Source organism: Egretta garzetta, unplaced genomic scaffold, assembly GCF_000687185.1.
Source record: "Egretta garzetta isolate BGI_Z169 unplaced genomic scaffold, ASM68718v1 scaffold514, whole genome shotgun sequence".
Lineage (NCBI taxonomy): Eukaryota > Metazoa > Chordata > Aves > Pelecaniformes > Ardeidae > Egretta > Egretta garzetta.
This window is the reverse complement of record NW_009259483.1, coordinates 420,687-435,680: the sequence shown is the minus strand read 5'-3', so window position 1 is coordinate 435,680 and position 14,994 is coordinate 420,687. Positions and strand designations below refer to the sequence as shown.

General features: G+C 36.8%; 1 protein-coding gene across 1 annotated transcript in view; it reads right to left on the bottom strand.

Annotated features, from left to right (window-relative positions):
• Positions 1-438: 438 nt before the first annotated feature.
• Positions 439-14,994, bottom strand: part of ANLN (anillin actin binding protein) — a 40,609-nt gene continuing 26,053 nt past the window's right edge. Inside the window, exons 15-24 of the mRNA XM_009637211.2 lie at positions 13,322-13,448; positions 12,610-12,658; positions 12,474-12,530; positions 10,969-11,007; positions 10,589-10,610; positions 9,490-9,602; positions 4,886-4,972; positions 3,255-3,362; positions 1,022-1,194; positions 439-619 (exon numbers count right to left, since the gene is read on the bottom strand). Coding sequence (XP_009635506.1) covers positions 496-619; positions 1,022-1,194; positions 3,255-3,362; positions 4,886-4,972; positions 9,490-9,602; positions 10,589-10,610; positions 10,969-11,007; positions 12,474-12,530; positions 12,610-12,658; positions 13,322-13,448 — 899 coding nt within the window. The 3' untranslated portion in view covers positions 439-495. The remainder of the gene's footprint in view (positions 620-1,021; positions 1,195-3,254; positions 3,363-4,885; positions 4,973-9,489; positions 9,603-10,588; positions 10,611-10,968; positions 11,008-12,473; positions 12,531-12,609; positions 12,659-13,321; positions 13,449-14,994) is intronic.

Genomic DNA, 14,994 nt, shown 5'->3' with positions numbered 1-14,994 from the left:
CCCCTGACAAACACTCCAATATTAAATGCTGTGCTTCAGCACCATCCTTGTTAGAGAACTCTGAGCTATTGTTTCTTTCAGGGAGCTGAGTTGCCTAGTAAGCTTGGTTTTTCACTAGCTTCCTCCGTCCCCCCTCCACTTCCTGCCCCTGAAGTGTGATTTCCTGCAATAATTTAGTTGTTTAAAGAAGAGAAAGTACTTAGCTAAAAAAGACTTCCCAAAAAGGGGTTACATAAATATTTAGCACATTTAGAAACAGCTAATTGCTTCCTACCATACTCAAAAGCTAGGAAGCAAAAAAGTTTTAAAATTCTTAAAGTGAAATAAAAATACTGCATAACATAGTCCTGTATAATATTACATACTCTCTTCAAATTTAAAGCATAAGCAACCCAGAGGACTTCCCACATTTTCATTTAAGTTTTTTTTGTGTGTGTTTGTGTAGTTCATGCAGGTTTTTGTATACATATTTTCATCATATTTCCCTTCCAGAGTTTAAAGCTTTCCAATAGGTTTGTAGCAGGCATCAGGCTGCCACATGCGAAGGTCAACAAGGACTTGGTTGAGCTTTTGCATCCAAAGGTTACGCTCTTCTTTAGTATCAGCGGACAGCCAGTTCCTAAAACGCAAAGAACCCAACAGATTAGATATGTCTTTCTCTACCTTTACTTAGTTATTCTGAAAAAATGTCAAGCTGATCATCCATGGAAGCCCAAATAGCAGGTGTAAAAAAGAAGTCAAATATTCCACAATCCTGCTACCAAGCTACCTGGCGTTTCCACTTCCAGAAAAGTTGAGCTCTTTGTCCTCAGAAGACTGAAATGGGACAGGAAGACAAAACAGAACTAAAAGTGAACCAAACAGTTCAAATGTTATGCCAAGGTCTTAGCATTTAAATGAGCTTTGCATTGCCATGTTGAAGTTGTAAAGCTCCTATATTAATAAAACTATCACTTGAGGCAAAACACCCCACCCCCCCATCCCATAACCTCCCACAACCTTCATGATTTTGTCTACTCACTTTGTCACACAGAGAGTGTCTCTGCATTGGCTGACAAGAGTCTCTCTGTCATCTTCCCTCTGAGGACGGACAGTTATGAGTTCAAAAGTGTTGGGACGGGCACAGAACTCCCTGTTGGCAGGCTCAATCTGATGATTGGTGCAGTTAGCCAAGTTTATCCGGCCCAAAGGATGCTGAAAGTCAAGTTAGTTCATCAGTCAAGAGAAATTCTGAAAAACATATGCTTTAACAATCTTTGCCATATTAAGTGAACACAGCCTCCCCCCTCAATCAATTACTCCGTACAAAAAGAGGGATTCCACTTTTTGCATTTGAGAGCCAGAGCTGAAGCAAGATAATATAGACAATGGAACATGCCCTAGCTCAGCCACATACGATACAGCTAACAAATCCATCCCTTCCCAAAGGCTTCAGCTTTAGAAAGATATAGCCCTCCCTTTTCTTTTTTCCTTAAAAGAAAAAAAGCTTTTTTAACTCTCAAATTCAGGAGAGCTTCATAATAAAATCCAAACTGATAGACTAAACCCTGTCAAAGCCTAGAGAAAACAAGCACTTCAGGGATGCTTGCGTCATTCTTGTCAAAGCCTATAAGCACACAGATTCATCTTCAAACATGCAACTAAGGCACCTAAGTGCTACGTCCAGCTGCTTTAGCTCCCTCTATAGTCAATAGCTAGACCCCTTCAAAGATAATTTCAAATTTCAAGGCAGTTATCTCTTTCTGCTGACTATAGACAGAGCCTCAGCTGTATGCCTAAATTTAGTAACAGGCCTTGGCTCCAATTCTTCACACCTACAGAATACCTCATCAGGGAAACATCACAAGCTGCTCTTGGCTTGGAGAAGAGTTTTCTATTTATTGGGCATGTTCACTAAACTATTCCACAGATAGTGAAAATAACCTAAGTTACAGGAAACGGGAGGATAGCTCCATTTCAGTGAACATTAAGAAACAGGTTGCATGTTGGCAATATGTACAGCCATGGGAAATTTATTTAAAAAAAATTCCACAATTTAAAGCAATCATTGCCCAATACTGATATTTCTGAGCTGCATCTATCTCTGCATGGTAGAACAGATATAGTGGGGGTGAGGGAAGGCATTTAATAAGGACAGAGTTTAATATTGCTGGAGATGATAGTATATCAAAAGAATATAGCTGATCCTTTCTCAGAATGATAGTGAAACAAGTCTAGAAGATTTTTAAGAACAGAGTCTGGAAAACAAACCAAAGCTGCTTTTTTGCAGACAAAAGCGGAATAGGAACCTTTTTTCTTGCTTAACTCAATTCTTTTGCCTATCTTCTATTACAGTAGGCAGAGATTTCTCCCTCTCTCCTGGCAAGGAAAGAAAGTACATTGATATATTCTGGCAATGTCAACTATCAGCATATGGCCTTCCTCTGTTAGCAGGGAAGAAACTAAACTCAGGCATCTGGATTGGCATAAGAAGACCCAAAAGGACCAGAGTTTGCCATGGAGTTTGGGAAAGAAAGTGTTCTGTCAACAAACAAGCAAGTGTTTAATGGCAAATTGCTTAAGTAAGTTAGAAATACCCTCCTGAAAGCAGTCTTTAGAAGGACCTGGAAATATTTCAGTACACACTGCAAGAACAGGTTAAGGAAACAGGAAGGTTCACCTCAGTGACAGATGAACCTCTGATTTATCTCATTAGGCAGACAATAACTTAGGTTTCCATGAGAACCATTTAAAAAGCACCAGTCTCAGCTATAATGCGGAGCTGCAAGAAAACAATGACTGCAAATAAGATAGTCCATAATTACAGCTACACTGCTGCAATATAGAAAGATTGCCCACTCTAATTCTTTATTATAATAAATGTTAAAGTAATTATTTTTCTCTAAAACTTAAGGCAACTAGGTACAGTCTGCTTATTAAGCTGTACAAGTCTGATCAATTTCAATTAAATAATTAGTCATTTGACAAGCACAATGGAAAGCCTTAAGACTGAAGAGGAAATTAAATATGGATCTTCCTCCACATTTCCCCTTTCCCACCACATAAAGTGGTCAGTTTCTAAGTTTGCCCTGATTTAGGTCAGATTTATAAAGACAAGTCCCCTCCAATCCCCAAGGAAACTTTATGAGCTTGAATCTCATGCTTTGAATGTACTTACCTGTTTCAAGGCTAAATGTTACTGTCATTAAAAATGAACAGCTAGTTGCGTTGGGTACTACAGAACTTTAGACTTGAACTTTATAAAACACCATTACCTTTCGTTTCTCATCGTCTGGGTATGTCCAGTAAGATATACAGTTTCCAGACAGCACACACCAGCGCCTATGCCATGCTCCAAATCCACTAACATCTTCAAACATAGTCTTAAAAAAAAAATGGGGTAACATTATACCTTGAGCTTTGTCTATACTCAACTATTTTTTTCTACCAGAATAGTTCTGCAAGTACAAGCTTTCATAGGAGTAAGTGTAAGAGAAGAAAAAAATATATACTGGGAGAGACTTCTATTAGTACAGTATATTTATTTTCCAGATAGTGTAGAAAATGGACTTACGCTATCATTCTCAAGTTTGCAGCCTTTTGCTCAAAATGCACCTATCACTGCTATTTCAAATTACCAGATTTTCACATTGACAGTGGTAAGCATTCCCATTATTTTAATATAATGGAGGGTTACTTACAGCAGATACAAGATGAATGGTTCACAAAACTTGTATTAGTATCACATAACTTATTATCATTAGGTATTTAAGTCATCCTTGACTTCCAGTTCAGGATTACAAAATGTTTGCCTATTCTGCAGGCCACACTCCAGTCAATTTAAAAGAAATTAGAAATTGATTTTTAAATGTTTGTGTTGGCAGTTATTTCACTGGATGCAGGATTACACCAATTTCAAGCCCCATTTCCTTAGCACTGGAATGGAAAGTTTAGTATTTGCCTTCTAGTCCTGATCCCTCTTGAACTTGTACAGAGTTTTCCTTCCCCACCCTCCCCCCTCCCCCCACAATTAACTTGTGTGTCATGTTTTTCACTCTTCACAATTCATATTATGGTTTTTAATGGCGCAGGGAGTTTCCAAACCTTTACTCTGAAAATATTTCGTATGGATATACACCATTATTCAGGTTTTACATATTGTATAATAGAAGTAAACAAGGACTTTCTTAAATTAGTACACAAAAACATGTGATAGTAGGTACCATAAGCATGAGAAATGTTTGCATCTAATGAAATCTGTTCAACTTCAGTTAAGTAAAGGGAAAGGAAACAGAAAGAACTGCTTGGTGAGAGTCTAAAGAAATTCTGATTTCTGAAAACACCAAACTACCAGCAAATGTTCATGTTTTGCTGATGTATTTTCACAGCACATTTACTGCCATCTGCCGGACATAATCTCAACAGCTTCATCTTTTAACGCCTTCTCCAGCCCAGTTTTAGAGAGACAACTGCTCAAGATGTTTCTCAAAAAGTACTGTTGCTTCGTTGTAAGTCAAAGTCTGTGAACAAGGGGGGAGATATTTTGCTAGGGAGAAATTGTTTTTCCTAGACAAAAAAATCCAGGATGTCCTGTAAAAATCTGTCTGAGAAATTAGAATCTCATCTCACATCACAGATTACATCAACAGAAGGTTAACTGAAGTTCAGAATATCAAGTGAACAGTGTGGTTAGAAGAAAGAGATATACAAACTCCTAAAAGGTAGCTTTAATTTAGACATGTTTAATAGATAAACTAGGAAAGTTTGAAGGTCTGGTTCGGGGGTGGGGGGTGGCAATCAAGCCTGTTTTAGGCTTCACAATCACTACATGTGTGAAGTCAAAAAAGTGCCTATACTTAATAGGACCTGTAAATTCCAAGGAAGGAATTTGAAATGAATGCCTTACCAAGAACCCTTTCTCCTCCACAGAAGAGTCCACTTGGCATTTTAACTTCAGATATATATGACCTTCCAAAGGAGACAAAAAGGGAACCTGCAAAAAATAAAACAATTAGCCATTTAATTCTGACAATTCTCAACTCTACCGGTTCAAGCAAGCCACCTGTACCAGAATGTTAGCACTGTCTTGTTCTTAGGATTTTCAGCTGGAAAGAAGCGGTCAGTCAAGCAAGACAGTAATAACCACTTTTTGTTTCAAGTTCATTTAGAAGCTTTTCAAGACTTATTTGCTTGTTAGTTTGCTCAGGACATACATGCAAACATGCTTCTAGCTAGAAAAACAGGCACTCCAAGCATGATTAAAAACAACACACGGCACCAGCCCATACCCTGAAAGCTTCTGCCTCAGTTTGACATTAAGCTGTTTAGAAAATATCACAGTGGGCTTAAACAGGATTGGTACTTGGATGCCATAAGCATTTTTGGCAGATACTGATGTAGTAGTGCCTACTCAGATAAATATTTGTGTAAAAAAAAAAAGTAGAAGGGGAAAAAAATAACAAAGGCAGTTCTTCTCAACTGGGACTCAAGGTGTTGAAGACCTGTGTTAAGTCACTTCTTATGAAAAAGGTTCCAAGCTCTATCTTTGACCACTGAAAAAAACCAACAGCTTAACTACTATACCAGAGGTTGGATAAATGGTTATTCAATATTCAAGAGTTTTGAGGAGGAGCATGCAACAAGGACCAGGTTTGGACCTGCCCCAATCCCTCCACACATACCACCCCATTACATTGACTGCTCCCACCACTACTGTCAAGAAATCACATCCCTTCTTTTTTCACCACAGGGAAGCTAAGAGACAAATTGCTAATTCAACAAGCAAATGATATCTGCAGGGCATTCTACACACCATATTTTGTTGCTAATCTGAATAAGCAATACTGTCAGAATCTTGCAAAAAAGAAAAAATCAGAAACATCAGTGCTTTGTCTAACTAGAAAAAAAAAAACCAGAAAGGTTGATGGTGCTGTTCAAATACAAAGAAAGAGCCATTTGCGAGGGAATAGGCATGTGTACACAATAATGAAGTAGCTTTTAGAGCCATGGAATCAATGTCAATCAAACAGAATTTTGCTAGTAGTCAAAATGAACAAGAGTAACCCTCAGTAGTTAAAAGCATACATCTGTAGGCCTCAGTGAACCCTGAACCAAAGTAGATGTTATTGTTAGAAATCGATTGCCTTTGAGTTGGGAGCACACTGCAACTTCTGCCCAGACACGATACACATGTGCACAAGCAGGTGATTAAATAATTTTTAGATGTTAGTTCTACTCAAGTAGGACAGAATGCACAGCTTGCTCATGTACTTGGTCCAACAGCATAGCACAGCAAAATCTTGAGCACCAAGTAGGAGTCTGCATGACCATTTGAGAAGCAAAAATAGTCAAATGTTTGCACATAATGGAAATAAGTTGCATCAGTCCTGGATTTTTACCAGCAAAGGCAACTATAACCCTACTTGCTACACCAGGGAACATTGGCTTATATCCTACCAAACCACAGTAAAATCCATTTCTGAACAAAGGCATAATGGAAGTTTGGCCAATTCCCCACTTGAAGTTTGTGGGGTTTGCATTCCTTTCAAATTTATGTCAGGACAGAAGAATCTACCCTGTGGATAAAGTTTACCAGTGAAGAGCTGTGTGACAGTAAAGCAAAAAGGCTATATAATAAATAGAACATATCAGTTACGCAGAGCCTACACCACCATTACTAATTACTGAAGCAGGTCTCAAAACACCCTCCTGTACACATAACGAGGAAATATTATATTCCAGTCAACAATATATCCCTTTTCAAAGGCAAGTAGGGTAGAGGTGGCAATTTCTTGGTAGAGAGCAATTTGTTGAATATCCAGGTGAGGGAAGAAAAAACTAAAGCCCATGACTAGGCTAACTTGCATTCTGGTGTGGTCATTCAGATACCTACCCTAAGGAGTTGGCTTACTGCCATAGAAGATTGTCTGTAGAGCTACTTAAGGAAACTTTGAAGAATTTGCAAAAATTGGTTTCTTAGGAAACTTTTGATTACAAATAGGAGGAGATGATAGGTACTAAAATTATGACCTCTTTAATTTGAAAGAAAACATACGTAAAGTTATCTAAAAGACTTTCTTCTGAGGGATCAGAGTTAACTATTAACTAAAAGCTATTTTCAGAGATTAAAGACCAGTTATTTTTTAAGCGTATGAATTTACACAATTTCTAAAGCAAAAAATGTATACACCAAACAAGATATTTTAATTGCACATTTTTGTGAGAACCTCACATTTTGATATGCTTAGTACTTTCAAAACTTTAGTTCTTTATGATCACTTTTTGCATAAAAGCAAAGGTCTTGATAGAACAAGGTCTCGATAGAATAAGAAACAAGGTATTAAGCTCCCAAGCGATTTTAATTTTCTTCAGTGGCAGCAAGTTCAGTTAAACCAACATTTAGGCTGCCAGCCTCTTTTTCCCCCCTCGTCCTCTATCAGCAGAGTAGCTGATTCTACATTCTGTGCAGTTCAGCAAGACATTAGCTCAAGTTTCCTGACTAACAATCTTTAAGAGACACATCAGTTTGTTTTGAAGTCAAAAAAACCCCCTCCTCTAGTGACCTAGGAAGCCAATAGACACATGCTAGTTAAGGAAAAACCCTAGGTGGCCTAAATAACTTTAAATTCTAGCAGCATGCTTATTCTTGTAAAAGACGGAGTAGAATTCTGCAAGTTTTAAAGGCTCCTAACATCTTATGTTTGGTTAGTAAATCTTTGTAAGCATTTTCTTAGAAGAATTAAAAAAAAAAAAAATTGCAAAAAGGCCAGACTCAAGCAACATGCACCAGGAAGCAGTTTCCTATTTTAAGGTATAATCTAAAGGATCATAGCAACCTTGTCCCGGAACATATAGCCCAACAGTTCTTTTTCCTCCCCTTCAAAATTTATCTAGGGGAAAAAAAGAAACGTGCTCAGTGTGATCAGTGTAAAGTTAAGGTTTATTAGAAAGACAGTTATATGTGAGCACATGTTGGTCCTTTCTACCATGAATTTTAACAGTGCATATAAAAGGTAGGAATGAAACTCAAAAACCCCACTGTGGCAGTAGTTTGTATTAGAAATACATGGAGCAAGTTAAAAAGCAGATGTTTGGTACAGCCACAGGCCAAATCAAAACTGAAACTTTACAGAGTTGATAAATTTTTTTTGTTAGGTTGTCTGACAAAAAGGGGTATTCTTATCCATAACTGTTGAAGTTTGCACCTGGAAAAAATTAACCAAGTGATGGTTTCCCTGGAATTGTATTTGAACCTTGTTCTTGTGCTACAGTCTAGTCCAGTCCAGTGTCCCATCCTAAAGAGTAAACTAAAAAAGTTCAGACCCAAATCACTGAATATAACATAAAAGCTGATTCCCATAACTTCAAGAACAAGGGGTTTCCTATAAGCAAGCCCTACACAAAATAAGATTTCTACATGCAGTTCTGGTTGAGAGGAACATTTATGCTGAAGAACCAAAGCTGGTACTTCTGAAGTTCACAGTCAGTGACAGCAGTGCAATTCAACTGTTAAGTTCTACAAACTTTTCCATAAAAGAGTCTGCTTCTATTTGCAAAAAGTAAAACTTCTAAAAAGCAAGTTGGGATTATTGCAATATTTTGTTTTTAATCTTGTGCACAAGCACAACCAATTCTTGTTATCTCTCATCAGAAGCTATAATTGCAGTACTACTATCATCACAATAAGACTTAATTAGCCAAGAAGAAAATTTATTCTTATGCTGCTGTTTGGATAGATAAAGCTGTAATTTCGTACTACCATAAACTGTAGTAACTTTTGAATTAATTCAAGTTATCTTAGGATAGCTGCTGGCATAAACACCTATTAAAATAGGTTTGAGGTATAAGATATCATGAGGTTAGAGATTATAATGAATGTAAGAATGTATTTTTGAACTTCTAATGGTAAGAGCTAATAAACATTTTGTTTAGACAAGGAACTAATGGTATAAGACTCAATAATAGCTCTCTTTCAAAAAATATTAAGATAGTTTGCTTCTACAAATTTAATTGGGATGTGAAAGGAAACTCATATTCCTAACTACATCCAAACAGCAATTTTTAAGTCAATTAAACAGAGAAAATTTCAAATACTTTGGTATCATTAACACACAAGGTCTTATTTAGAGATAAGTGCAAGACTGTAAGAGCAATGAACATGAAGACCACATAGAGAGAGGCTGACTGCATACATTAATTTTTTGTCAGTGCAAGCAAATCAATAACCAAATGCCTTCATTATCTTTTCACAACCATACCTTACGCTGAGCTACAGAAAAGAAAGAAGATCTGGCATAATAATCTAAGTCTTCTCTTGTATCTCAAATTTACATTTCAGTCACATGAAATTAAATGAGTAACAACCACAATACATATAAGTTATATATATATAAAATATATGTGTCATTTCTAGGTTGGTAATTTCACCTGAAAACAGTAAACCCAGGCTCATATTTGCTTTTCTAGTAGTATGCAATCACCTTTGGATTAGTAACCAATAATTTCCATTACCTTGTCCAATGCAAATTTGGCATTTCCTACAGAAGACAGCGATAGCTTGTGGGCTCCAACAAGGATGAAATTAGTAGTGCGTACAGCATTAGGGCCACCTGGACTGGCCATGGCTGTGGAGAAAAAAGTTAAAGTCAAGTCATAACACAACACACAGTCAGGATGCTACAAGGCTTAAAAAGGCTTTTTTTGTACTACTGTATACATGCTCTACTCAGTACTCCAGGGCAAGCACTCTTCGCAGTGCTGCCCAACAGCACATTCAGACAGGATCTTGGTGCACACCATTCCTCCTGAGAAGATCTTCTCTTTCAGAAAGAAGTTTTGAAATATTCTCAAAGAAGACAAAGCATTTTAAGAAGTCTCAGGGTGACAGAGAGCACTCTAGGGCACACTACAAAGCGCATATGCCCTGCAGTAGGAACTTGATTCTCAAATCTTTTAACCTCTTCTCAAATGGCACACTGCAGTCTTCCAGACTTTGCATGCATATATTCCTCTTTGCACTTTATCAATAGAAATAAGCACTATAGCTCAGGCACAGGAATCTGACTGGTTGCAGCAGCACAGTAGACATTCTAGACTTAGTTCACAAGCTCATTATTGCTGCAATTTGTACTATAGTTAGCTCAAGTATCTCATACTGTAGCCAGACAAATGTATAACACATTTTTATGTTGTTAGAAAAAAACCCTCAGAGATGGTCTTCTCCCCCAAGATTCAGAAATATATAAACATGTTAAAAACACACAAGCAATACTTCAGAATCTGTTTATATTTTTCAAGTTTGTTCCATGTTACTTTGTTGACATCAGACTAGTTTAAAGTCTTTAAAATACATTTGAGTTCACCTTTTCAGGAAAAGAATGCAAACCACACACCTGATACGATACTAATTTTGATTTTGTGAAAGATCTTCCATTAAACATAATAACTCAGATACAAACACAGGGCCAGTTTCTGAGCTGGCAAACTGACATACTTCTGTGTTTATTACTCCCAATTTAACATCCATTACAAGTTCTGGTTATTGATACACTACTTTAGACAGCAAGTGTAGATTATTCATCTTGGCATAAGACATTTAGCTTTTACTTACCTGGAGTAAGAAGGGTGCTTTTCTAGAAAGAGAGAGAGAAATAAAAGCTTAGTGGAAAAGTAATTTCTGACAATTTCTACAGAAGACTAAGCTAGAAAGAAGCTAGATCTTAAGTACTTAACTAAAACACCAAACAAAAACAGCTTAAAATGGAAGTCCAAATAAATGTGTAGTAACTGCATATTTCCAGCATTACATACTTAGAGCCATTACCTATTTCTCAAGCTGATGGCTGAAGAGTTTGGCAGAAAGCTGGACAGTTTATAGAGTTTTAAGCAAGGGACACAAAGCCTACTATGGACACAGCCTTATTCAGCGTGAGAATACAGCCTTTGGAAGGCTGTAACAGATCTTGTTAACAATATTACATTCATACTTACAGAAGTAATAGATGTTAATAATCTCTTTGGAGTAATAACCTACAAAAAAAAATAAGATAAATGCATTTGCTACTGAATTTGTCCATCACATTAGCGTGAAAATTGGACTGTGAAACTACTGAAGGCTTATCTAAATAAATTTTAAACGGATGGTAGTTGTTGTAATGAGCAAGTCTTGTTTTTTGACTGAACGTAATGCATTTCAGTGGAAGGAATGCTACATATCAAAGAAATATATACCACAAAAAAGTTTAAGTACGCATTAGTTTGGGATGGACAGCACGTGTTTGAAAAAGCAATCTTAGTAGACCTTTTCCTTCATGCAACAGGGCTTCAAAGTTACATTTGCTTATTAAAGATAAGACTTAACAATACAAGTACAGAGATGTTCAATGTGCTACTGTTGCACATTATCTATATTTTCAGGTGAAGTCTCAGTTTAAGTGAGACTGTATATTAAACATGAACTGGAATTATGTACCCATGTATTCTTGAAGCTGAAAGACAAGTGTAAGAAGCTTGTCAAAAAGCAGACACAGGTTGCCACAAGCAAACCTATAACCCCACATCAGCAACTTACCTAAGGTGCGACAAAAACATTCAGGTTTAAGTAAAGATTCCTCTAAACTACAGTATAGGCAAGAAAGGAACCCTGGACTTTCAACTGGTTTTATTGGGGGATAAGTGAAAGCAGGCTTTCACTGTGCTAAATGAAAGTAAAGATTAAAGAAAGTTCCTATTTCTGTTTGCAGGGACAGGATTTAAGTACTTATTCCAACTGTTTTGAAAGACAATCAAATTTTTTGTTTTAATTAAGTGACAGATATCTTGACAAGGAGGAAATCAGACTTAGAATCATTAATACACTGTGTGCCCAGCTATTGGAATGACAAGAAGAAAAACCACAAAACAAACAAAAACTATCTCCAGAAAGCCACTGGCTTGTTTGGAGTCACAAAGCCTTAATAAAGCACAAACACTTGAAATGTGCACCCTATCCAAGCTGAAATACTTATGTCTAAGGAGTTATTAAAACAACATTTACTTTAAAAAATAAGCATTTAGTGCTTCTGCTAAACACTGAGAAAAAAGAAAAGTGTTGCAGTTATCAATAGAACCTTTAAGATAAATAAAACTGCAGGGTAGGGCATATTGACTGGTGTAGTTTCAGTAAAGTGAAGAATAAGGGCACTAAATCACTATCAGAGGCACCACACCTAATAAATAAAAGTTTGCAAACCATAGCATTTTGCAGAACTAGTAAGACGACTTCTCCTTCCCCTCCAATATGTTTCAGACTCAACCAAGTGCTGCAGGTCCAGTCTACTAATAGCTGCAGGACTCCATAACCCATCTGTCACTGCAGATGTTCCAGGAAAGAACAAGAAGAATAAAAGCAAGCAATAGATTGTATAAGACTATTAGGCAGTTCTCCCTGAACACTGCAGTCTTCCTAGTATACCTTCTGTTGAAAAAGAACATACTGATTTTCATGTTTCATTTACCTTAGATTTATTTGCCTTTTTCCTTTTATCAGTGCTTGTAACTTCTTTTCTCTGCACCTGTAAGGCAAGAAAGTGTAAGAAAGTACAACACATCATTCTCTTACAGGGAGCGCTCTTGACAGAAATTAATACATACCAAACTGTACACTTCTATAGTTATTTCAAAGTCATTTGACACATCGTGCCTAAAAGGGAGGAGGGAGGAAAAAAAACCAGTAAGTTAAGCACATACTGAAGCAAAATTTTTTTTTTTGGGAGCCTGGTTTTTGGGTTTGTTTTTTTGCAGGGGTGGGGGGTGTTGTGTCACACACTTCTAGAAACAGACATGGGTTTTTTTGAGTAAATAGCTTTAAGTGAAAATTCCAGTTGGGTTGGACTTCAAAAAAGGGAGTTTGCTTATTTAATTTGGAAGACTTTTGCTAACAAACAGCCATTTGAACTCTCAGCACCTTTTTAGCTAACATTGGAGAGCTGAAGTTTTAGCTTTAAGAGTACTATTTTTTTTCCAGATACCAAAACCAAATAGCTATATACAATGTTAGTTGCTGCAAATGAGAAAAAACATCATCTCAGTCAGAGCAATCCATCTGTCACCGCAAGTGTTCCAGGAGAGAACAAAAGTAGAAAAAGCAAGAGATAAATTAGCTGATAGATGGTAGAATAAGTCTAGATTGCTCTTTTGAGAAGTGCATTCCAGTTGTTTCTTGAAGCAGTAAGTACCCACAGCACACAATCTTACTATATTTATTTGCAGAATATGACACCCTTATATGAAGATTTTAAACATTTTTATGCATGCTTCCCCATCAGAGATGAAATTGGTTCCAAAATAGTTTCTTTATACTTACATAGTAAATGTTGTAGTAAAAGTAAGAGCATCTCCATTCAGGGAGCTGGCAGTACTTGCTAATGGAGTTGCAACTATGTTTTCTGCTCCAGATCTCAGTATTATTACGTAGTAGTAATTTGCTGCTTCTGTAAATACATATCAGATGGTTTTGATGCCAGAGGTACACAAGCATCTAAAACCCCTCAAGTACTGCATTGCCATTAAACACACCTCTGTTTCACCCCACTTAAACACTAGGTTACAGTCAAGATTTGCTTATGAACTTACTCTTAAAATGAGGGGATTTTTCCCTACTGCGTCCATTAGTAAGACTATGTCCACAGGATTCACAACAACTGCATTACTGCCTGGGGCATCTCAGGCCAGACCTACCACTACCCAGTGCGCAAGAGGGGAGAGGAAGAACTTTCAGTCAGATTCAGCAATTAATCTAAGTTCCTTAGACTCTGTTGTTGTTGTTCTCTAAGCCTGCCAGCTTAACCATTCATCAGCTTTTGCTACTGCCCATTCTCATGCTTTTTTCAGTCCTGTGAAGGAACTGGTTATATCCAGGCAACTTATTTCCCCAACTTGTCACATAAAGGGCAGGGGGAGGGGGAAGAAGCATATCTCAGTAGTGCCAGAAGACAATTTGGAGTCTGTACAGCAAATTGCTGAACAGTAAAGCACAAACATTGTATAATACCACACCATGTAAAAAAAAAAAAAAAAAAAAAAAAAAAAAAACCACCACACACACCAAAACAGTTTGAGCACTCTGTGCCGGACAAGTCACATCTTTGAAAACAATTGTTGAAGACTCCAGTAGGAATTGATTTGTGCTCTTTATATTTGATGTTCTCTTCAGAGATCAAAGTGATTAATAGAGCTTCTGGTGCGCAATGTATAGCAAATGCTGCATTTCCAGAATAAAGTTTTGTTGACAAATGGTTTATAGTTGTTTTTTTTCCCAGACAATTTAGGGTCAGAATTACTGATGGAAATGAAACATATTTTTGTAACTATTAGAAAGGCTTTCCTATAACAGAGATTCTCTCATGCAACAAGAACTGTAACATGTTGCAGGGGGTGGAGGTGGTAAATTATATCAGATATTTACATTTATATTCTTGGCTGTGGTTTTATTTGAAGATATGAAAACACACTTTACATTTCATAGGACAGTTAAACAAGAAAACAAGAAAGGCTACATATGAGTTTATTAGAAGTAGTTTTGTAACCAGTATTAAACAAGACTGTCCAATGACTTTTATCCTCAAGTTCTAGTGAGGAAAGAAGTATGAACCTGTCTAGCTACAATCATATTCTGTGGCATTATATAAAATAACACTGGTTATTGTAGGCTTGCAGATTCTTTAAATAACTACATGACACAGAAGCTTACTATGTCCAGTATAAGTCTCTAGACCTATAGAGAGATAATGCCAGTTATTCTTCTGGAATAAAAGTAGTAAATCCAGTTTAACACTTTGATGACTTAAATGTGACAAGATAATGGAAGACTAGTCTTTGTAAATTAAGTATTTTGGGATGTTAACAGAAAGACTGAGGGAAAAAAAGGCTTAATGAGCATTTCACAAACACCACTGAGGTCAGAATTTATATAATGGTGTTTAGTACTAGAATTGCATCCATCAGAAAAAAAATTCCAAGGCAGCAAGACAGAATATA